This window comes from Apteryx rowi, unplaced genomic scaffold (assembly GCF_003343035.1).
Source record: "Apteryx rowi isolate R43461 unplaced genomic scaffold, aptRow1 scaffold_68, whole genome shotgun sequence".
Taxonomy (NCBI): Eukaryota; Metazoa; Chordata; class Aves; order Apterygiformes; family Apterygidae; genus Apteryx; species Apteryx rowi.
Window position 1 is genome coordinate 2,766,870 of NW_020450960.1, and position 18,350 is coordinate 2,785,219.

The window sequence follows — 18,350 nt, forward strand, 5'->3', positions numbered from 1 at the left end:
CGGCGGGCACTAACATGGCGTTGCTGGCGGTGGCGGCGGTCGTGGCCGCGCTGGACACCACGCCGCACTTGGCGCATTTCAGCAGCAGGCTGCCGCACGGCGGGGGCTTGGAGCTACGCGCGCCGCGGCCAGGACCCGTCCGCGCCGGCAGAGCAAGGCCGCGGGAGAGCGGGGCGGCAGGGATGGGGAGCGGGGCGGGGGGGGGGCGGAGAGACGGACGGACAGATGGACACAGGCAGAAAGCAAATGAGAGAAGGAAAAAGAGAAAGAGAGAGAGCCGGGTTAGTTGAGGGGCGGCAGCAGAGCTGTTAACGCCTAGCGGCGGGGGGCCAAGCGCGGCGCAGCGACGGGGCGCAGGGCTCAGCCCCTCCGCCGGCGGCAGGGAAGGGGCTCCGCAGCCTGYGGCTCCCCCTTCCCGGGGGGCAGGTGTGGGGGCGACTGCTCCCCCCGCCTGCCGCCCCCCAGCAAGGGGCTGCAGTGCCCCGTGCTGCCCACAAGCGCAACGAAGCCTGCCCAGTCCTCAGCCTGCCCCCGGAGGAGACCCCATGCCCCCTCAGGTGGCGGAGGGGGGCCGGGCACGGGGGGAGCAGCCTGCCTGCGCCCCCCCCGGCCCCTCGCCGGCCCCAGGGACGGCCCCGCGGGGCTGCACGGCACTTACCCAGCTCGCTGCTTTTTGGACTTATCTGAAATGCCGTCGCGGGACATGAGCTTGTTGAACACGATGATGCCGACGAGCATGTTCACCTGGGGCCAGAGGAGAGCCTGGGCTCAGGGCCGGGCGCGGACCCCCCTCCGAGGCCCGGCTCCRGGGAAGGGGTTTGCGGGGTCCGCGGCGGGGGGAGGCGCCGCACGGAGCCCACCTACCAGCACGATGACGGCGGCGGGTCCCACGAAGGCRTAGAGCAAACCGCCCTCCAGGGAGAGCCAGCAGCTGCGGAGGGGCAACGCGGAGYGTCGGGGACGTCCCGGGCTCCCTCCCGATCCCGTCCCCATCCCGCGCCCCCCGGCCCAGCCCGCCGCATCCCCACCGTCCCCACGTACTAGCTCGCCGTCCCGTAGCCTTTGGTCCGCGTGAAGCCGACGGAGACGGCGACCACGAGGGCTGGCAGACCTGGGGAGGGAGGAGGGAGGAGGGCAGAGGAGCCGGCGCTGGGGGGGCAGCGGCACGGCGCCCCGGCGCTTGCAGCAAGGCGATGGGGAAGAGGCTTTCCCGCACCGTGCCTCGGTTTCCCTTCCTTACCCCAGCCCAAGCACAGGAAGCGCTTCCTGACCAGGCGTGTCCGGATCCGGCCGATCACCGCCAGGTAGGACTGCCAGGCCTCCGTCAGCACCCAGCAGAAGGACGAGAGGAAGAAGAAGTGCAGGAAAGCAGCCGTCATGGTGCACACGCCCTGCCGGGGGAGGTGGCGGGTCAGGGGGACGCGGCGCGGTGCGGCGAGGGACCGAGTTGGGGACGGCACATCGCAGGCCTCCGGCGCCGAGCCCGGCGGCTGCCGTGCTGGGGTCTGCCCGGGGCGCGGGGGAAACCGAGTCGCGGGGCAGCTGCGGTGATTTGCCRGCAGCGCCGGGATGAGGTCCCAGCTGCCGGCGGGGCTGAGCAGGGACCGTCCTTCCAAACTGCCCGGCATCGCGGCGGTTAAACCCCCACGCCTGGGCTAGGTTTGTGCCCAAGCCACCAGCGCACAGAATTTAATCCCAAGATTGAGTTAATCCAAATCAAATCTGCTCCTCAGAGCCAGCAGGGCCGGCACGGCCAGCCGGGAAGATAAGGTGGGATTGGAGCAGCCGCAGCGCTCATATCGCGCTCCAGCCATCAGCGCCTGAGCGCTTGGCTCGCCGGCCCTTGGGGACGCGTGCCGCAGAGACCGGCGAACTCGCCACGCTCGCCGGCAGCGCCAGGGCTGGTGCGGGGCAGGACGCYGCGGCCGGCCGACGGAGAGGCAGGGCTGGGACACGGGGCAGCCCCCTCGCGCCGCCACGCTCCCGCGCCCACGTCCCCTCGGGGCTGCAGCCCTCTCCTCCACAAAACGCAACGCTGCGCCCTCGATTCGGCGCAGCAGCACCCCAGCCCGTGCCCGTCCCCAGGGCGTCCCTGTCCCCTGCTCCATCCTCCGGTCCCTGCCGGAGGCGGGATGGGTCCTGCCCCGCGCCGGCCGGGCTGCCGGAGCCGAGGAGCAGGGACTCGGCACCGCGTCCCCGGGGTGCCCCGGCTGCTCTCACCTTACTGAGCATCTGGGACTGGCCCACGAGGATGAGCACGTTGGAGGCCAGGATGGAGACGCAGAAGTTGAGCAGGATGATGGAGCGCTCCGACTTGATGAACCTGCGGGCAGGGAGCGGCGTGGAGCCGGGGCGCTGCCCCACACGTGCCCGGCGCTGCAGACGCCGTCCTGCCCGGGGACGGTGGGGCCAGCAGGGTCTCCTGCTTGGCACGTGCCCACGGCCGTGCCCGGACGGCCCGGCATCTCCRCGCCCCTCCTGCCCTAATGCCACGAGGGTTTATTCTCTTCCAGGAACGACGCGTTTAATCACCGCGCTGCTAAGCTCGCGCTGGCGCTGTCCCCCCCTCCGCCACCCCCTGCCCGCATCTGTTCCCGTCTCCCCAGCTGCGGGTGTCCCCAGCGCCGGCGCTGTCACCTCCAGAAGGCAGCGTAGATCACCAGCAGGGTCAGCAGGGCCATGCAGGAGACGGCGCAGCCGATCATCAGCGGCACCGACGGGGTGCCCGAGGGGTCCATGGCCTGGCGGGGAAGGGGAGGGAGGCTGAGGCCGCCCCCGGGGCCGCCGCCGGCCCCTGCACCCCCATCGCAGCCCCCCGCCGGCSCCGGCCCCTCCGCCCCCCGCATCGGGGTCCCTGGGCGCTGCCGAGGCGCGTTCCCGGGGACCGGTGCCCATCTCCGGGCCGACGGGGACGCGGCTGGAATAGCAATGGGGGCCGGCAGGGCCGTGCCGGCGCGGCTGGCGGCAAGGGACACATGCCAGGAGGGCTCCTCGCCGTCCCGTCCCCTCCCCGCACATATCAACGCCCTTAAGGAGCCTTATAAATCACYGCAGCGTCCTGCGTGGCAGAGCACAGCCCGGGGGCGCAGCGGAGCCGGGGGGAGCCCAGGCCGCTTTCTCGGCTGTTGCAACCCCCCCTTCACCATCACGCCAGCTGGCACGGGGGGGTCCGGCACGCGGGGCTGGGGTATCTGCAGGCAAGGCGCCTCCCCGCTCCCTCCCCGTCCCCACGGGGACCCCCGCGCCTCCGACGGGCCTGGGCAGCTCCCGGCTCTGCAAAGCCGCGGGCATCCGGCGGGATCTCCATCCCCTCGCACCCCGCAGCGCTGGCGACCCCGACCCACGGCCCCCCSGCCCCCCCCCCCCCCGGCCCCCTACCAGGTCTCTGGGCAGCTGGGCGAGGACGGCGAAGGTGGAGAGCTGGCTGCACTGGCATTTGGTGTGCGCCGGGAGGGTCTCCAGGGTTTGGCAGCTCTCCGTGTCCCAGTTTCCCAAGCCAGCATCCCTGATTAATGGGACGAGAGCGAGGGAGAGAGCAAGTTGAAACGATCAGACGCACACGCAGCCCGCAGCCCCTCGCGCCTTCCCCGCCTTAACCCTTTGCTGGCACCCGCCCGGGGGGAGCCCGGCAGACGGGTAAATCCCCTGAGCCAGACCTGGGGCAAAAGTCGCCCTGGCCCCCCCCGTGCCCCCCGCGCCRGTCCCCCGGGGGAGCAGTGCAACGCAGAGGCTCGATTTAATCTCCCCCTCYGGGCTGCGGGGGCCAAACCGCAGGAGGGAAGGGGCCCGGCCCTGGCGGAGGGGATGGAGGGCTGGAAGGACGGAGGGTGGCCGGGCTGCRACGCGGAGCAGCCACGTGCCCCCATGCACAGCCACCAGCCCCGTGTCGTCCCCRGCCGGGCGCCGGGCACCGCGTGCACCCCATCCCGCCTGGCCCAGGGAGGCGGCGGGGTGCCAGGGCAGTGCCAGGGTATCGCTGCAGCCCCCCCAYCCCGGATCAGGGCACAGCAGAGCCRCAAGGTCCCGCTTGCACCGCTCCCTGCAAACCGGAGGTGCTGGGGCAGGCGGGAGCAGAGCCGGGGGGTCCCCCAGAGCCACCTCCAGCTCTTCACAGCCCGGCAGCGGCTGCAACTCATGGAGCAGAAACGTGCTATTCCCAAAACCAAATTTCCCTAGGGAGGGCACGAGGGTCCCCTCAAGCCCCCGGGGTGGCCGAACCCCCGGCTGCCGGCAGGRCTGAGCCAGGCATGCCCCCCGTGCCCTGCTTTCCAGCTCGCTCGCCGAAGCGCCAGGCTCGGCGCTAACAAATTGCACCTGGCAGGCGGGAGGCATCCGTCTCCGGCAGCGAGCGGCGCGAAATCGATACCCGCGTTAGCAAAAACCGGCCCTCCCTCTCGCAGCATCGCCTGCCCAGCCCCGGCACCCCCCCCCCGCCCCCCCCGCACCCCACTCACGTCCTCGAGTAGTCCCAGGCGACGCACTGCGGGTGGGACGTGCCCTGCGGACGGAGTGGCGGCTCAGCAGCTCACCCGGCTGCCGGACCCCAGCACGACGCCGGCATTCAGCCCAGCGCGGGTGGGTGGGCACCGGGGGGCCCGGGCGGCTCCGAGGGCGGCGGGTCGGGAGCCGCGGCGAGGGGGACACTCACGTTGACGACGTGGGAGAGCTCCACCAGGACGAGGGGCGCCGCGGGCTTGGTCGGCGGGCGCACCGTCACCATCAGCACCTTGGAGGTGACGGCCAGCGGCGTCCTGCGGGGAGCAGGCGCTGGCGGTCACCGGGCGCCGCCTGGCCCCTGCTCCCCACTTGCCCCCGGGCTCTGCCCCGCCATGGCTCTGCCGTCCCGTCCCGTCCCGCGGGGCAGCCGCACTCACCTGGGCGGCGGGAGGATCAGCCCCAGCGTGCGGTACAGGACGGCCCCGATGACGAAGTGGGACGACTCATCCATCTCTGCGGAGAGGGGAAGGAGAGCGGTGCCGTGACCCAGGAGGTGCCGGGCTGGCAGCCGGGCACACGTGCGGGCTCAGGGGTCTCCCCGTGGGTGCCCGCGGGGCAGCACACACCAGCCCCCCAGCGCAGGCACTGACACGCACGGACGGCGCTTGGGCTCGCAGGAGGCCAGGTGCACGTGCACACTCAAACATGTGCTCACGCGTGTGCAGGCTCCACCGTGAATTCTCACGCACAGGCATGTTCACACCTGTGCACACACATGTGCATGCTCACAACTCCACACTCACCCATGTGCATGCTCACCCATGCATGTTCACACCTGTGCACACACGTGCATGCTCACAACTCCACACTCACCCATGTGCATGCTCGCCTGTGCATGCTCATACACATGCTCCCACCCGTGCATGCTCCCACCTGTGCACACACATGTGCATGCTCACAACTCCATGCTCACCCATGTGCGTGCTCACCCGTGCATGCTCACATGCGTGCACACGTGCGCAGGCTCGCGCGGTCCCGCCAGCCCTGCCTTACCGGCGGAGGAGAGGCTCAGCACCTCCTTGGGGATGAAGAGCTTGTCCTCGGAGTTGCGGGCCCAGTCCTTCATGCCCCGGCGCCCCTTCATGGGGAAGTTGATGTCGCTGGAGACGGCGGAGACGGGCTCCCTCTGGATGCTGATCACTGGCGGGGCAGAGTGGGCGTCACGGGCAGCCTGCGTGCCCACTCCGGCTCATGTGCTCACCCCGGCACGGCCCTGGCGCTCACCCAGGTTGTCGGTGACGATGAGGGAGCTCTGGAAGGCCTTCAGCGCATCRCCCACCAGGTGGATGAAGTCCTCCACCACCTTCATCAGGTGCACAGAGCCGGGCGAGACCTGCGGGTGCAGGAGAGGGCACAGCTGCGGCAGCAGCCGGGAAGGCTGCGGGGGGTCCATGCCCGGGTCCGGCCCCCCACTCGGGATGCCCGTGCTGGCCCCTTTCCCGGCTCACCTGCTGCGCGTCCTCCCACTTGTCCCGGTTCTCGGCGTCCACCATGTAGCTCACCACCTGGAAGAAGCGCTGCGGAGGAGGGGGGTCAGCGGCGCCGGGGTCCGCCGGCGCAGGGGACCCAGGCAGGGCACCACGGTGCCGGGGACGATGCCGCGGCGGCGGGGATGGGACGCCGGGCCGCTACCTGCACGTCCTCGGAGGACGGGGTGTAGGTGGCCCTCTTGAAGGTGTCGGTGACGTTGCGCAGGATCTCCACGGAGAAGAGCAGGTCCCCGCTGTAGTAGGTCTTGCGGGCCACGAGCTCCAGCAGGCTCCGCACCACCTGYGACATGCCCTCGCCCGCCAGCACCCGCTGCCCCTTGGCCAGGTGCTCCCGCAGCTTGCAGGGGGGGGACACAGGCGTCACCCGCCGCCCGCCCCGGGGACCCTCCGTGCACCCTCACCGTGCCCAGGGAAGCCGGGAGCCCTGGGGGTGCTCGGCGGAGAGCTAATTACATTAATTAGGGCAGCAGCGGGAGGCAAGGGGGGGCTAGATGGTGCTTTCCATCCTGCGAGCCATTCCCTGGGGACGCAGCACTCGGACTCCTGAGCTCTCCTGGCAGCTCCAGCCGAGCGGGCGTCTGCCCACCCGCCTGCCGCCCTGCCTCAGTTTCCCCATGCAGCGCCCCGAACCCCGGGGCGAGCTATCCCTGCAGACCGCGGCATAACTGGCTGTGACCGCAGCGAAATGTCCGTCGCCGGCCGGGGCGCGAGCGGGGCCGGGGGGACGGCGGGGCCCCGCGGCGGGGCGCGAGGGACGGGGTCCGTGCCCGAGCGTGCACCTACTGAGAGATGCAAGTATCGGTACTCGTGGGAGACGCAGCGGGCGAAGCTGGGCAGCCCCCAGTACGCCACCCCGTGCGCGTTCAGCAGGCACCGGCGGCTGGCGGACCCTGCGCGGCAAACACAAGAGGGGCGAAGGGTTGGGTCCCTGCCCCGAAACGGCCCCCCCAGCACCCCCGGAGCGGGGGAGGCTGGCGCGGCACCCAAACTCCCCCCCGCTGCGGCCCCTCACCGGTGGCGTTGGGGGGACATTTGTTGTAGATGGTCTCCCCGGCGGCGGTTTTCTTCCAGGTCATCAGCATGACGTACTCGTCCTTGCACATCTCGTGGTAGGCTGCCGGAGGGGGGGGGACAGGGGGGGTGACAGGCGGCCCGAGCCCGGGGGACRGCCCGGGGCCGCGCCGGGGGCAGCYGCCCGCTACCTGGGCACTTCTTCTCGTTGCACGTCTTCACCTCCTCGCCGGTGCCCTCGCAGGGGTAGCCCCGCACGCCGGTGCCCTCGCACATGCGGAAGCGGCGCTGCCAGCCGGTGTCGCAGGTCTTGGAGCAGAGGCTCCAGTGGTTCCAGGGGCCCCACTTGCTGTCGGCTGCGGGGACGGCGGCGCCGTGAGCGCCCGGCGCCGCTCGTGCACCCGCGTGCCCAAAACGCACCCGAGCAGGCGCTGCGGCCAGCGGGGCGCAGGCAGGTCCCGGCACCCGGCGCGGGCGCCCCGGAAGGACATGCGGCACCGGCGGGTGCTGGCTCGCAAACCCTCTCCTGCCTCCGAACCCACGTCGGCGAGAGGACGGAGGCGGCGGCGGTGCGTCAGCGGCACCGCGCACCGGGGTCCGGGTGAGTCAGCCGAGACGCGGGGTGGGCGAGTGTGGGAAGGGGGGGGGGGGCTAAGGACACGGCATGAATCCCCAGCTCTTCTGGCTGGGATGCGACCAGGGTGGGAGGAACTGGCACGTGGGGGATGGCTGTGAATCCACAGCATCACCCCTGTGTTCCTGCTCCCCACGCAACCACATCCGCTGCGGAGGGGGCGCACGGGATTTCGGCTCCCACGCTGACGGCAGGGCGGCAGCCTCGGGGGTGACGCTCGGCCTGGCCGCATGTCGCCGTGCCATGCACCGGCGTGCCGCATGCCAGCAAGCAATGCACCGGTGTGCTGCATGCTGCTGTGCCATGCGCCGGTGTGCTGCATGCCAGCAAGCAATGCDCCGGTGTGCTGCGTGCCGCTGTGCCATGCGCCGGTGTGCTGCRTGCCAGCAAGCAATGCRCCGGTGTGCTGCRTGCCGCTGTGCCATGCGCCGGTGTGCTGCATGCCAGCAAGCAATGCRCCGGTGTGCTGCGTGCCGCTGTGCCATGCGCCGGTGTGCTGCRTGCCAGCAAGCAATGCGCCGGTGTGCTGCSTGCCGCTGTGCCATGCGCCGGTGTGCTGCATGCCAGCAAGCAATGCACCGGTGTGCTGCATGCTGCTGTGCCATGCGCCGGTGTGCTGCATGCTCCGCACCGTCCCCCACGCCGCGGCCCGCTGCCCCCTCGCGTCCCCGCCGTCCTCCCAGCACGCGCGGGGCCTTACTGGGACACGTGGGGTTGGAGCACTCCCTGGCGTCGGCGTGAGCCCCCCGGCACTCGGCCCAGCCGTGGGCCGAGACGCTGCACTTGCGCGTCCGCTGCTGCGTCCCGTTGGAGCAGGTCACCGAGCAGCGGCTCCAGGCGCCCCACTCCAGCCACTGGCCCTCCACTGCGGGGAAGCACAGGAGAGCGCCGTCAGCCCGCTGCTGCCCCTCGAACCGCGGCCCCCTCCCCAAACCGCGGCCCCCCGCCTGCTCTCCGTGCAACGGGTCCAACCTACTGGCGCTGCCGGCTCCACTCGCGCGAAAGCAACCCGAACGGCCYGAGGTGAACCCTGCCCCAGGACAGGCCCCTGCACCTGCAGCAGCTGGTCCTACCCCCCCGCTGCACGGAAACGCCTGGCCCCGCGACGTGTCCATGCCGGCATGGCCCACGGTGACTCCCTGGCATTGCTCAATGCCGCGGTGCAAGTCCCCGGCATTGCTCCCTGCAACGCTGTGAGCCTCCGGCATTGCTCCGCACTGCGGTGCAAGCCCCCGGCGCTGCCCCCCGGCAGCTCTGCAGGCCGGGGTGGGCAGGCAACGTGCTGCCATGYGCTTACGCTGCTCCAGCAGCGCCTGTGTGGAGCAGCCGGTTYGCGTGGCAAAAGCCACGTGCCGTGGGCGGCATATCTCTGCCAGAGCTGCCACATTGGGATGAGGGGGTGAGACCCGTGGGGCAGGGGAGCGCCCTGCGCACCCCTTCGCCAGGGGCTCCCTGGCTCCCTCCTGGTCCCGGCCGGTCTCCGGTCTCGCCACGCTGCACACGGGATCCCCCGCAGCCTGCCAGCCCCGACGCGGCGTCCCCGGCCACCGCCGCAGAAATCCCCCGGCCACCACCACCACGTCGGCCGCGCGGGAGGAAGGGACGGAGACGGCGCTGCCCACCCATGCACAGACCCCCCCCCGCAGCCCTCGCGCCTTCGCCACCTCCACCCGCGTCCCCGTACGTGCCCCTGCCACCCCCGGCGCCGGCGCGGGGCCCACCAGTGGGTCACACCGCTCGTTAGCGGCAGGGAGGGAGGGGAGGGAAGGAGCAGAAATGACCCCCGGCTCCTCGGCAGGGGATGCCAAGTGGCCACGGAGCTGCCATTGCGCACACGGGGACCGGAGCAGGGATGGGCGTCCTACGGGACGAGGGTCTGGGGCATCTCRGTGCATCACAGCCGCCCCCGTCCCAGGCTCTCACCCGGCCCCGGTCTCTCCTTCTGCCTCTGCCCCCGTTTCCCCCCTCGCAGTCACGCTGCCGGCCGAGCCCGGCCCCGCGCAGCTCCCCGCGGGCAGCTCCCGCGCTCCTCCCGGGAGCGAGTCCCGCAGCGGGACCAGCGGGACGTCTTGCTCTGTCCGTGCAAGCCGGGGCACGGCCGGGTTTCTAGCGGGACGGGAGGGTGTACCACCCGCCCGGCGCAGCGCCGCGGTCCCTGCACCGGGAGCAGCCCCTCGCTCGCCTCTCCCGGCTCTTCCCAGCCGGGGCCAGGAGAAAGGCAGGTGCGAGAGGAGGGGAGGGAGCGAAGCGGAGAAGGGGGGAGAAGTACTAACCCGGGCAGATCGCGATATTGCAGGGCTTGGCCTGCACCTCGGGGCCCTCGCAGGCTTTGCCTCCGTGCTGCGGGGCCACGCACCGCCGCGTCCTGGTCCTGGCCCCTCGCCCGCAGGTCACCGAGCACAGGCTCCACGGGGACCACTCCTCCCACGCGCCGTGAACTGCAACACAGCACAGCGCGGTCACGCCGGCGCCCCCGGCGCGGGGAGTGCACAGGGACTCCCCCCTCCTCCTCCTCCTCCTCCTCCTCCTCCTCCTCTTCCTCCCTCAGCCGTCCGGCAAAGAGCCGGGCTTGGCGGAGACCCCTCGCCTCCTGGGACTTGGGCACGGTGCCCGGCTCCCTCCATCTCCCACCGGCTCCGGCCGCCTCTTCCCCACCATCACACGCTGGTGCAAACCCCAAGGGCCTGGCACGCATGCAGCGGCCGCCGCTTTCTGCCCCGCTCCGATCTCCCCAGGGGGGGGACGGCCGGCGCAGCACGGCCCCCCACCTCCGCTCGCAGCCACGCGTGCCGGGCTCGTGCCGACGTGCCGGCCGGGCTCAGCGCCGCCGCCCCCGCCATGCACTGCTCCCGCGCAGCGAGCCGGGACCTGCATCGCTCCCGAGCATCCCAAAGGATGCTCTCCAAGCCGAGGAGCCCCAGCGAACCCCAGCGGYGCTCCCCGACGCCTCCCAGGGCACGGGCACCAGACAGGGTCCCTGGGGCCCTGCCGAACCCCACCGTCTGTCCAGACCCCGCACGAGACTCACGGACCCCTCCGCGGGCACACGGGCAGCTCCTGCCTGCGCCCCACATCTCGGCACCCCCCGGCGCTAACCGGGCGCGCGGCCCCGGCGCAGGCAGGGACGGCGATCGCTGGCCCCGGAGACCTCCCTGCCCCACGAGCCCGGGCGCCCGTGCCAGCCTCCCCTGGGCCCCCAACCTTGGAAGCACCCAGTGCTCCGGGGAACATCAAACAGGAGCTGGGAGGGACGAGTTGGGTGCGCAGGGGCAGGAGGGTGCAAAGGTGCTGCCCGCCGAGCTGCTCCCAAAGCCAAACCCACAGCCTGGTGAAGCAGGAGCCAGCAGGGCCGGCGGGACGGGACCGGACGGGATGGGACGGATGGGATGGGATGGGACGGTCAGCCACGCGGAGCAGTGTTGCACCCACTCCGGGTGCTGCCCCAGCCTTGTTGCTCCCGTGAGCCGACAGAGCAGGGGGAGGCAAACCGACGGCATGGTGCCGCCAGGGAGGTCGGAGCAGCCCCGAGCTGGGCCATCCACCCCGGATGCAGCGGGGTGGGAAACGCCTGCTTCCAGCAGCCGTGCCGGCATGGGCGGACAGAGCCAGCACCACCCCTGCAAACCCTCCGGCACCGCCAGCATCGCCCCTTTCCAACACGGGAGAGACCCGCCGAACCCCCAGGAGACCCCCAGAAATACGTGTCCCTGCTCTCCCCGGCCACCGGCTCCGGCGCGGGGCCACGCAGCGCCCCCGGACCCCCCCCTCCCCGAGCCCCCGCGGGCCCGCGGCGCCGGTACCTGGGCAGGTGGCCGTGTTATTGCACGTCCGCGTCTCCCGCAGCAGCCCGCTGCACAGCGTCCCGTAGGGAGAGGAGACGCAGGAGCGCGTCCGCACCTGGGAGCCTTGCCCGCACGTCAGCGAGCAGACGCTCCACTGGGACCATTCCTCGGCCGCGGGGTCTCCTGCCGGGAGAGGTGTGCACGCGTGAGCTTCGGGGCTTCGGCCGCCCCGGCTGCCGCTCTCCAAACCCCCGGCAAGGCTGGAAGCGCCGGCGGGAGCTGGCACAGCCCGGCGTGTTCCCTGCTGAGGCAGGCGAGCCGGGCCGGGTGGGGGGAGCAGGGTGCTGCCCGTGGTTATTTGGGGCTCGCCAGGGTGCTCTGGACCCTTCGGAGCGCGCGGGCGGATCTGCAGGCCAGGCACGCGGGCTGAGCGTCCCTCCCGCCCGGGGACCCATCCGTCTCCCCGCTCGCCTTGGAGCCCTCGCACCATAAATCAGGAGACGCTGCGGGGGGGGGCAGCACGCACAAAGTGCCCAGATGAATTTGCCAAATAAATACGTTTGAGAGAAACAATTAATGGGTTTGGGTTTTTTCCTTTTTTTTTTTTTTTTTTTTGCTTTACAACCCTTGAGGGAAGGTGCGAAGAAAAATAAATAAACGGAGCAAATTAAGCCAGCGCACGGGCAGCAAGCGGAGGAAGTCGCTCCGTCTTCAGCGCTCCCGCTGCCGCGTGGACGCCCGGACCAGCACGGCCTCCTCCAAACCTGCCGCCCCCTCCGCGGCTTTCCCACCCGGTTTCATTACGGCCATGGAGACGGTGCCGGGGCAGAGCCCCCCCCCGCCAGCGCTGTACCTGTCTGCGCCATGTAGACGCCGGGCTCGTCCGCCGAGCGGGGCCACTGCGTTTTCACCTTCTGGTTCTCCTCGACCTCATTGCCTGCAAGAGAGAGACGGGCTCCGGTGAGGGGCCGCGGCGGCGCCGCTTCTCCGGAGTCTGCCGACGGCTGAGCAGGTCCGGCGGCGCCTCCCCGCACGGCGACGCTCTCATCGCCCCCCCAAGAACGTCACCGTTCCCATGGCTCCCCCCTTATTTTTACCGATTCGGTCTGAAATCGGCCCAAGGAGGCAGAGGCTCCCGGAGGAAAGACGGTGCCGCGAGCCCGCGCAGCCCCTCGCTGCCCCGGTGCTGCGCTTCCCTAGGGACTGGGACGCGGCGTCGGAAAGACGGATCCGCTCGCAGGCAAATCCTGCTTCGCGCGGCCGCGTCGCCGCTCCTCCCTGCCGAGCGGGGCCCTTCCCGACGCGGACGGAAGAGGGCCAAAACAGCCCATTTCCCCTGTCTCAAAGTACCGCTTTAGGCTCAGTCCCTCCCGGCACAGCGGCACAGCGGGTAACGCCGCCCCGGCATCGCTGCTGCCGCCACCGCGGGACTGAACCCGCGGCAAAGGCAGGGGCAGGTCCTGCCAGGGGGGGGCACGGGGAGGGGGCAGCCGTGTCCCTCCCGTGCCTGGCCTTGCATCGGGCCCCTTGCCGTGTCCCTGGTGTCTCCCAGGGTGCCCTGTCCCCAGGCACCCAGGGCATCCGCATCCCCCGTGCACCCCAGGATGCTCGCACCCCCAGTGCACCCCAGGGCGCCCGCACCCCCGGTGCACCCCAGGGCGCCCGCACCCCCGGTGCACCCCAGGATGCTCGCACCCCCCGTGCACCCCAGGGCGCCCGCACCCCCAGTGCACCCCAGGATGCTCGCACCCCCAGTGCACCCCAGGGCGCCTGCATCCCTGGTGCACCCGCGTCTGCGGCGGGCACGAGCAGGGCGGCGCAGCCCCGGCTGCCTGCGGGGCCGAGCGGAGGTGCTCTCCCTTCCCCACTTAACAGATTGCTGCAGTGAGGTGGCACAAATTTATGGCTCGGCTCACCAAAAATAACAAGAGATCCATCACGAGCGCTTGGCGTGAAATTAACTGGCGTGCGGAGGGCTCGGCGGCGCGGCGCACACCGCCGCCGGCACAGCCCCCGGCCCTCCCAGCTCTCCCGGCCCTCCCGGCCGCCCGCTGCCGCCCTGCGGGCACAGCCCCGCCGCGGCCCCGCTGCAACGTGCCCAGGTGATGTACGAGCCGCTGCCAGCGAGCACCGATCGCACCGACATTAGCGCTGTAAACCAGACCCAAATTTACTGCCTTTTGCCTTCAACTCGGTGTCCTCGCTGCCYGGGCCCGTTCCCGCCGGACCGGCACCGAAGGATGCAGCTGGACGAGGCGCGGGGCCCCGCGGGAGGCCGGGGGCTGCTCCCAGCCAGGGGCCGCCCACCCCCGCCAGCCGCGCGGCAGAAACCCACGCGCCGCCGCGAGAGCCCGGAGAAACCCATCAATCCAGAGAATATACGAGGGTGCTCTGCCCGGCTGTGTTCGACAGAGACACCAAATTCAATTTCCTTCGCAGAGCACTAAATCGCCGGCCGTCGCCGCGGGGCCGCCCGCGCCGGGTGCTGCCCACGGCACAGCTCCGGCATGCGCAGCCCCGCCGCCGCGATGCGCCGGGCTGCCTCAGCTGCAAGGGAAGGGGCCCTTTCTGGGGACCGCAGGATGTTCCCTGAGCCCAGCCGCGTCCCCAGGTGCTGCTGCGAAGCCGGGAGCCTGCAGCACGGCTGGCATGGCCCCGTCCTGGCGTCACCGCCCCGGCGGCCGGCTCCTGGGGGGACACGAGGTGGATGCAAGGGGAAACGGGACCCTGAGCAAGCTCCAGCCGCAAGCCGTGGTGCTGCAGGATGCTGTGGGGCTGCATKCACTCCGGTGGGATCCGGGACAGCCTGGTTCCCAGACACGCAGGATGCCACGCGGATGCAGTGCACCCAGCATCACCGTGCACAGTGCCGACCCATCCCGCCGGGGCTCCCTGCCCCGCTGCAGCAAGCGCGGCATCGCCGCCTGCCCCCGGTCCCGGGCCTGGGCATGGCGATGGGGACCCAGCGCGCCGCCGGCCGCTGGGAAAGAGGCGGCCCGGGCAGAGGCTGGGCACCCGCCAGCCCCCGCGGCAGCGCGCGGCTGCAGCTCGCAGCCCTGGTGAGATCAGCGCTGGGYGCCCGCCAAGGCTCGACTCACAGGCCCGGCATTCACCCGCCGGCCACGCTGAAAGGAGCCCTTTCTTGCCGCGCCGGGGCGCTGGGGGGGTGCCAGCTGGGAGCCCCGGCGGGGGCGGCCGGGCGGGCGGATACCCCCCTCGCGGCATGAACGGCGCTCTGTGAGCGGCGGCGAGGCGGCCGAGCATCCCCGCGGCGCTACCCCTGCCGGGGGTGTGGGACGCGCGGCGTTTTTGGGGACGGCAGCCTCGGCATGCCCCGTGCGCGCCCCGGCTGCAGGAAGGGCTGCTGCGGATCCCGTTCCCACGCTCCGGGGTGCCGCAGCGCAAGCGAGGGCTTGCCGGTGCCCGGCGTGCCGACRCAGCGACTTACCCTTGCGGCTCCCTCTCTGCAATAACACTTCACTTCCAGGTGCCTCCGGGTTTTAATTGAATGTCAAATGCAATTTGGGGAAGGAACCGGAGCGCAGGCGCTTGCCCTTGCGGATGATCAGCACGCCRACGCCGCGGGCGCGGGAGCGCGGTGCAGAGGGCCCCCGGCAGCAACGCCGGGGCAGCAACCCTGCGTTTGGGGCACCCTGGCCCCATCCCTCCCTGCCACCAGACGGGCAGCCCGGGGCACTTGGAGGGCACCAGGCCCCTGCAGTGTCTCCGGGCRCCCTCGGCAGAGCTTCGACGAGGCCGCGAGCCGGGGGGAAGCGCCTGCCCCAGGCCCCGAGCTCTTAATCGTCCACAGAGTTGCATTTAAAGGGGGAAAGAAAAAAAAAAAATCAAATTAAGCTGCTGCCCTCGGGATGARGCGATTTATAACCATGCGGCTGAAACGGACCAGGGATTTATCCGGGGGGATCTGCCCATAATGACATTTAGCTCCTGATATAAATGCTAAAGCCCAATAAAATTATATATACACACAGAGTCCATCACCACCACCTAATCRGCTGAGACCGACCGCGGCCTGGATAAAGCCAGCGCCCAGCTAAGGGAGGGCAGAGCCCCTCGCTAGGCACCGCGGTGCCGGCCCAGGGGAACATCTGGCCAGCTGTGGTGCCTCCACCACCTCCCCGGCACGCTGCTCCTGCCCAGCGCGGGCAATCGGCCTGGCRGCCCCGGCCAAAAGCCAAAAATCCCACCCGGGACAAGGGGCCGAGCAGCCGGGGGCGAGGGGAGCGCTGGGGCGAAGCCAGCTCCGCGCCGGGGCCGCCCGCCCCCGGGGCCCGGGGAGGGAGAGGCGCCCGCAAGCACGGCTGCTTTATTTTCACTCGAGGTTCTTGTAATTTTGTAAAGAGCAAATGGCTTCATTCCGCGTGGTTAATAGCCCGGCCGAGCCGTGCCGCCGTGCCGTGACATCCTGCCTGGAATAACAAGCGCCCGGGCTGCAGCAGTCAAGGGTAATTTGCCACAGGAAAGGGTCATTTTACCTGCAAATTGTTTTCCACGGCTGCCCCAATGCAGAGTGACAGGTCTCCTGCTCCGGGCTCGCAGTCAGGCGAGCGACAGCCCCGCGCCGGGACGCGGAGCGCGAGGCCGGGGGCGCCGGGGCCGCGCCGGCTGTGCTCAAGCAGCCGTGGCAGCTCAGCGGGGAGAGGCGCCGTGGGGCCCGCCGGAGCGTGGCCACGGAAGGAAGCCACAGTCCGGGCAGCTTGGCTGAGTTCAGCCGTCCGTCGGGCGAGCTGCGGGAGCGCACGGGCCGCGGAGAGGCAGCATCCGGCCTTTGCGCGGCTTCCTCCGTCAGTACGCTGCTTGCACCGCGCACACCTTTGTGCACGGCTCCTTGCACACCTCCACCCGGTGCTGCTTGCTCCATGCACCCCCCCACACACAGTGCTGCTTGCTCTGTGCACGCCTATTTGCACACCTTCACCTGGTGCTGCTTGCTCTGTGCACGCCTATTTGCACACCTTCACCTGGTGCTGCTTGCTCTGTGCACGCCTATTTGCACACCTCCACCTGGCACTGCTTGCTCTGTGCACGCCTATTTGCACACCTTCACCTGGTGCTGCTTGCTCCGTGCACACCTCTTTGCACACCTCCACCTGGCAATGTTTGCACTGTGCACGCCTATTTGCACACCTTTACCTGGCGCTGCTTGCACTGTGCATACCTCTTTGCACACCTTCACCTGGCACTGCTTGCTCTGTGCACGCTTCTGTGCACACCTTCACCTGGCGCTGCTTGCTCTGTGCACACCTCTGTGCACACCTTCACCTGGCACTGCTTGCTCTGTGCACGCCTATTTGCATACCTCCACCTGGCACTGCTTGCTCTGTGCACAACTCTGCACACCTCCACCCAGTGCTGCTTGCTTCATGCACACCTATTTGCACACCTTCACCTGGCACTGCCTGCACTGTGCACACCTATTTGCATACCTCCACCTGGCACTGCTTGCCCTGTGCACGCCTCTGTGCACACCTTCACCTGGCGCTGCTTGCTCCGTGCATGCCTCTTTGCACACCTCCACCTGGCAATGCTTGCTCTGTGCACACCTATTTGCACACCTTTACCTGGTGCTGCTTGCTCTGTGCACGCCTCTTTGCACACCTCCACCTGGTGCTGCTTGCTCTGTGCACGCCTCTTTGCACACCTCCACCTGCTGCGTGCTCTATGCACTTCTCTTTGCACACCTCTTTGCACCAGCCCTGCCCTCCCCTCCCGCCCCGGGGAGCACGTGTGGGGCACGACACAGGGGCTCCCCCAGCCGCGCCACCCGCCCCCTCCACGGCCCCGCGCCCCACTCACCGTGCTCGCCCTCGGGCACGTAGAAATCGTTCGCATTCGCAGAATGCAGCTCGGGGAGGCAGCACTGGNGCCCGCCTGGCAGCTGCAGCCGGCGTGGGTGAGGCCGCAGCGGCGGGCGCCGGGCGCCTGCAGGCACTCCTCCAGCCAGCGGCACAGCACGCTGCACGTGAACTGGCTCGAGTTGTTGTTGTTGATGAGCAGCACCTCGACGAAGCGAAACTCCAGCGCCTGGGGGGCCAGGAGGCGCGGGGCGGCCTCGGGCTCGGCCGCCAGGCACAGCTGCACAAAGTTCTTGTCGAAGTGCAGGAAGGTGAAGGGCCCCGCGCCCTCGCACAGCTCCAGCTCGGCCTCGCCGTCCTCCTCCTCCTCCTCCTCCTCCTCCTCGCCTTCGGCCTCGGGGGCGGGCGGTGGGCTGGGCGCCTCGCCGCGCGGGTCGCACGTGTAGTTGGCCAGGTAGTGGTCGAGCGGCAGCACCATGGGCGAGAAGTGGGTGCAGACCTGCTCCTCGCGGTTGAAGCGCAGGTAGAGCGAGTACTTGGTGGGGTCGGGGTTCTCCAGGGTCCAGGAGCAGCCGGAGGCGATGGTGGGGAAGAGGTCCTTGAGCGAGAAGGAGCCGTACAGCACGCCGGAGGCCAGGGCGGAGCAGGCGCTGGGAGCCGGGTCGAAGCCCCGCGTGAGCCACAGGAGGGACGAAATCACAGCCAGTAAGAGGGGACCAGCAGCGGTCATCCTATGGCATTTGCCCTGCCGGAGAGACGGACAGACRGACAGGCAGGCGCTTAGCGGGAGCCCCGCTGCGCCGAGCCGGCACGGAGGGGCCGGAGCCCCGTGTCCCGGCCGGTGTGTTCCCCCCAGCTCCCCAAAGCTCCGGTCCCCTTCCCCGGAGAGGAGGGGGAAAGCCACCGGCGATGCCCTCCGCGTCCCCGGGGCCGTGCCGAAAGCCACCGGCGATGCCCGCCGTGTTCCCGGGGCCGTGCCGCGGAGACCGGGCGCTTCATCCCACGCTCCCGGCGAGCCCATCCCGAGCACGGCTCTGCCCCGCCAGTCGGGTGCCCTCGGAGCAGCCGGAGCAGGGCAGGGGCAAGGGCAGAGCCCTGAAACTCTCCCGCCCCGCGAGCA

At 70.4% G+C, this 18,350-nt stretch overlaps 1 protein-coding gene across 1 annotated transcript in view; it reads right to left on the minus strand.

Moving 5' to 3' along the window:
- The window catches only part of ADGRB2 (adhesion G protein-coupled receptor B2), a 21,741-nt gene extending 3,781 nt beyond the window's left edge, over positions 1-17,960 (minus strand). Inside the window, 24 exon segments of the mRNA XM_026085998.1 lie at positions 15-113; positions 659-744; positions 865-931; positions 1,042-1,111; positions 1,241-1,391; positions 2,221-2,323; positions 2,638-2,741; positions 3,379-3,505; positions 4,455-4,498; positions 4,649-4,751; positions 4,875-4,950; positions 5,491-5,637; positions 5,722-5,830; positions 5,946-6,014; positions 6,130-6,324; positions 6,771-6,877; positions 7,000-7,101; positions 7,190-7,354; positions 8,333-8,497; positions 9,906-10,070; positions 11,433-11,597; positions 12,268-12,351; positions 17,232-17,303; positions 17,306-17,960. Of these exon segments, the coding sequence (XP_025941783.1) occupies positions 15-113; positions 659-744; positions 865-931; positions 1,042-1,111; positions 1,241-1,391; positions 2,221-2,323; positions 2,638-2,741; positions 3,379-3,505; positions 4,455-4,498; positions 4,649-4,751; positions 4,875-4,950; positions 5,491-5,637; positions 5,722-5,830; positions 5,946-6,014; positions 6,130-6,324; positions 6,771-6,877; positions 7,000-7,101; positions 7,190-7,354; positions 8,333-8,497; positions 9,906-10,070; positions 11,433-11,597; positions 12,268-12,351; positions 17,232-17,303; positions 17,306-17,960 (3,230 nt within the window).
- Between the last annotated feature and the right edge of the window lie 390 nt (positions 17,961-18,350).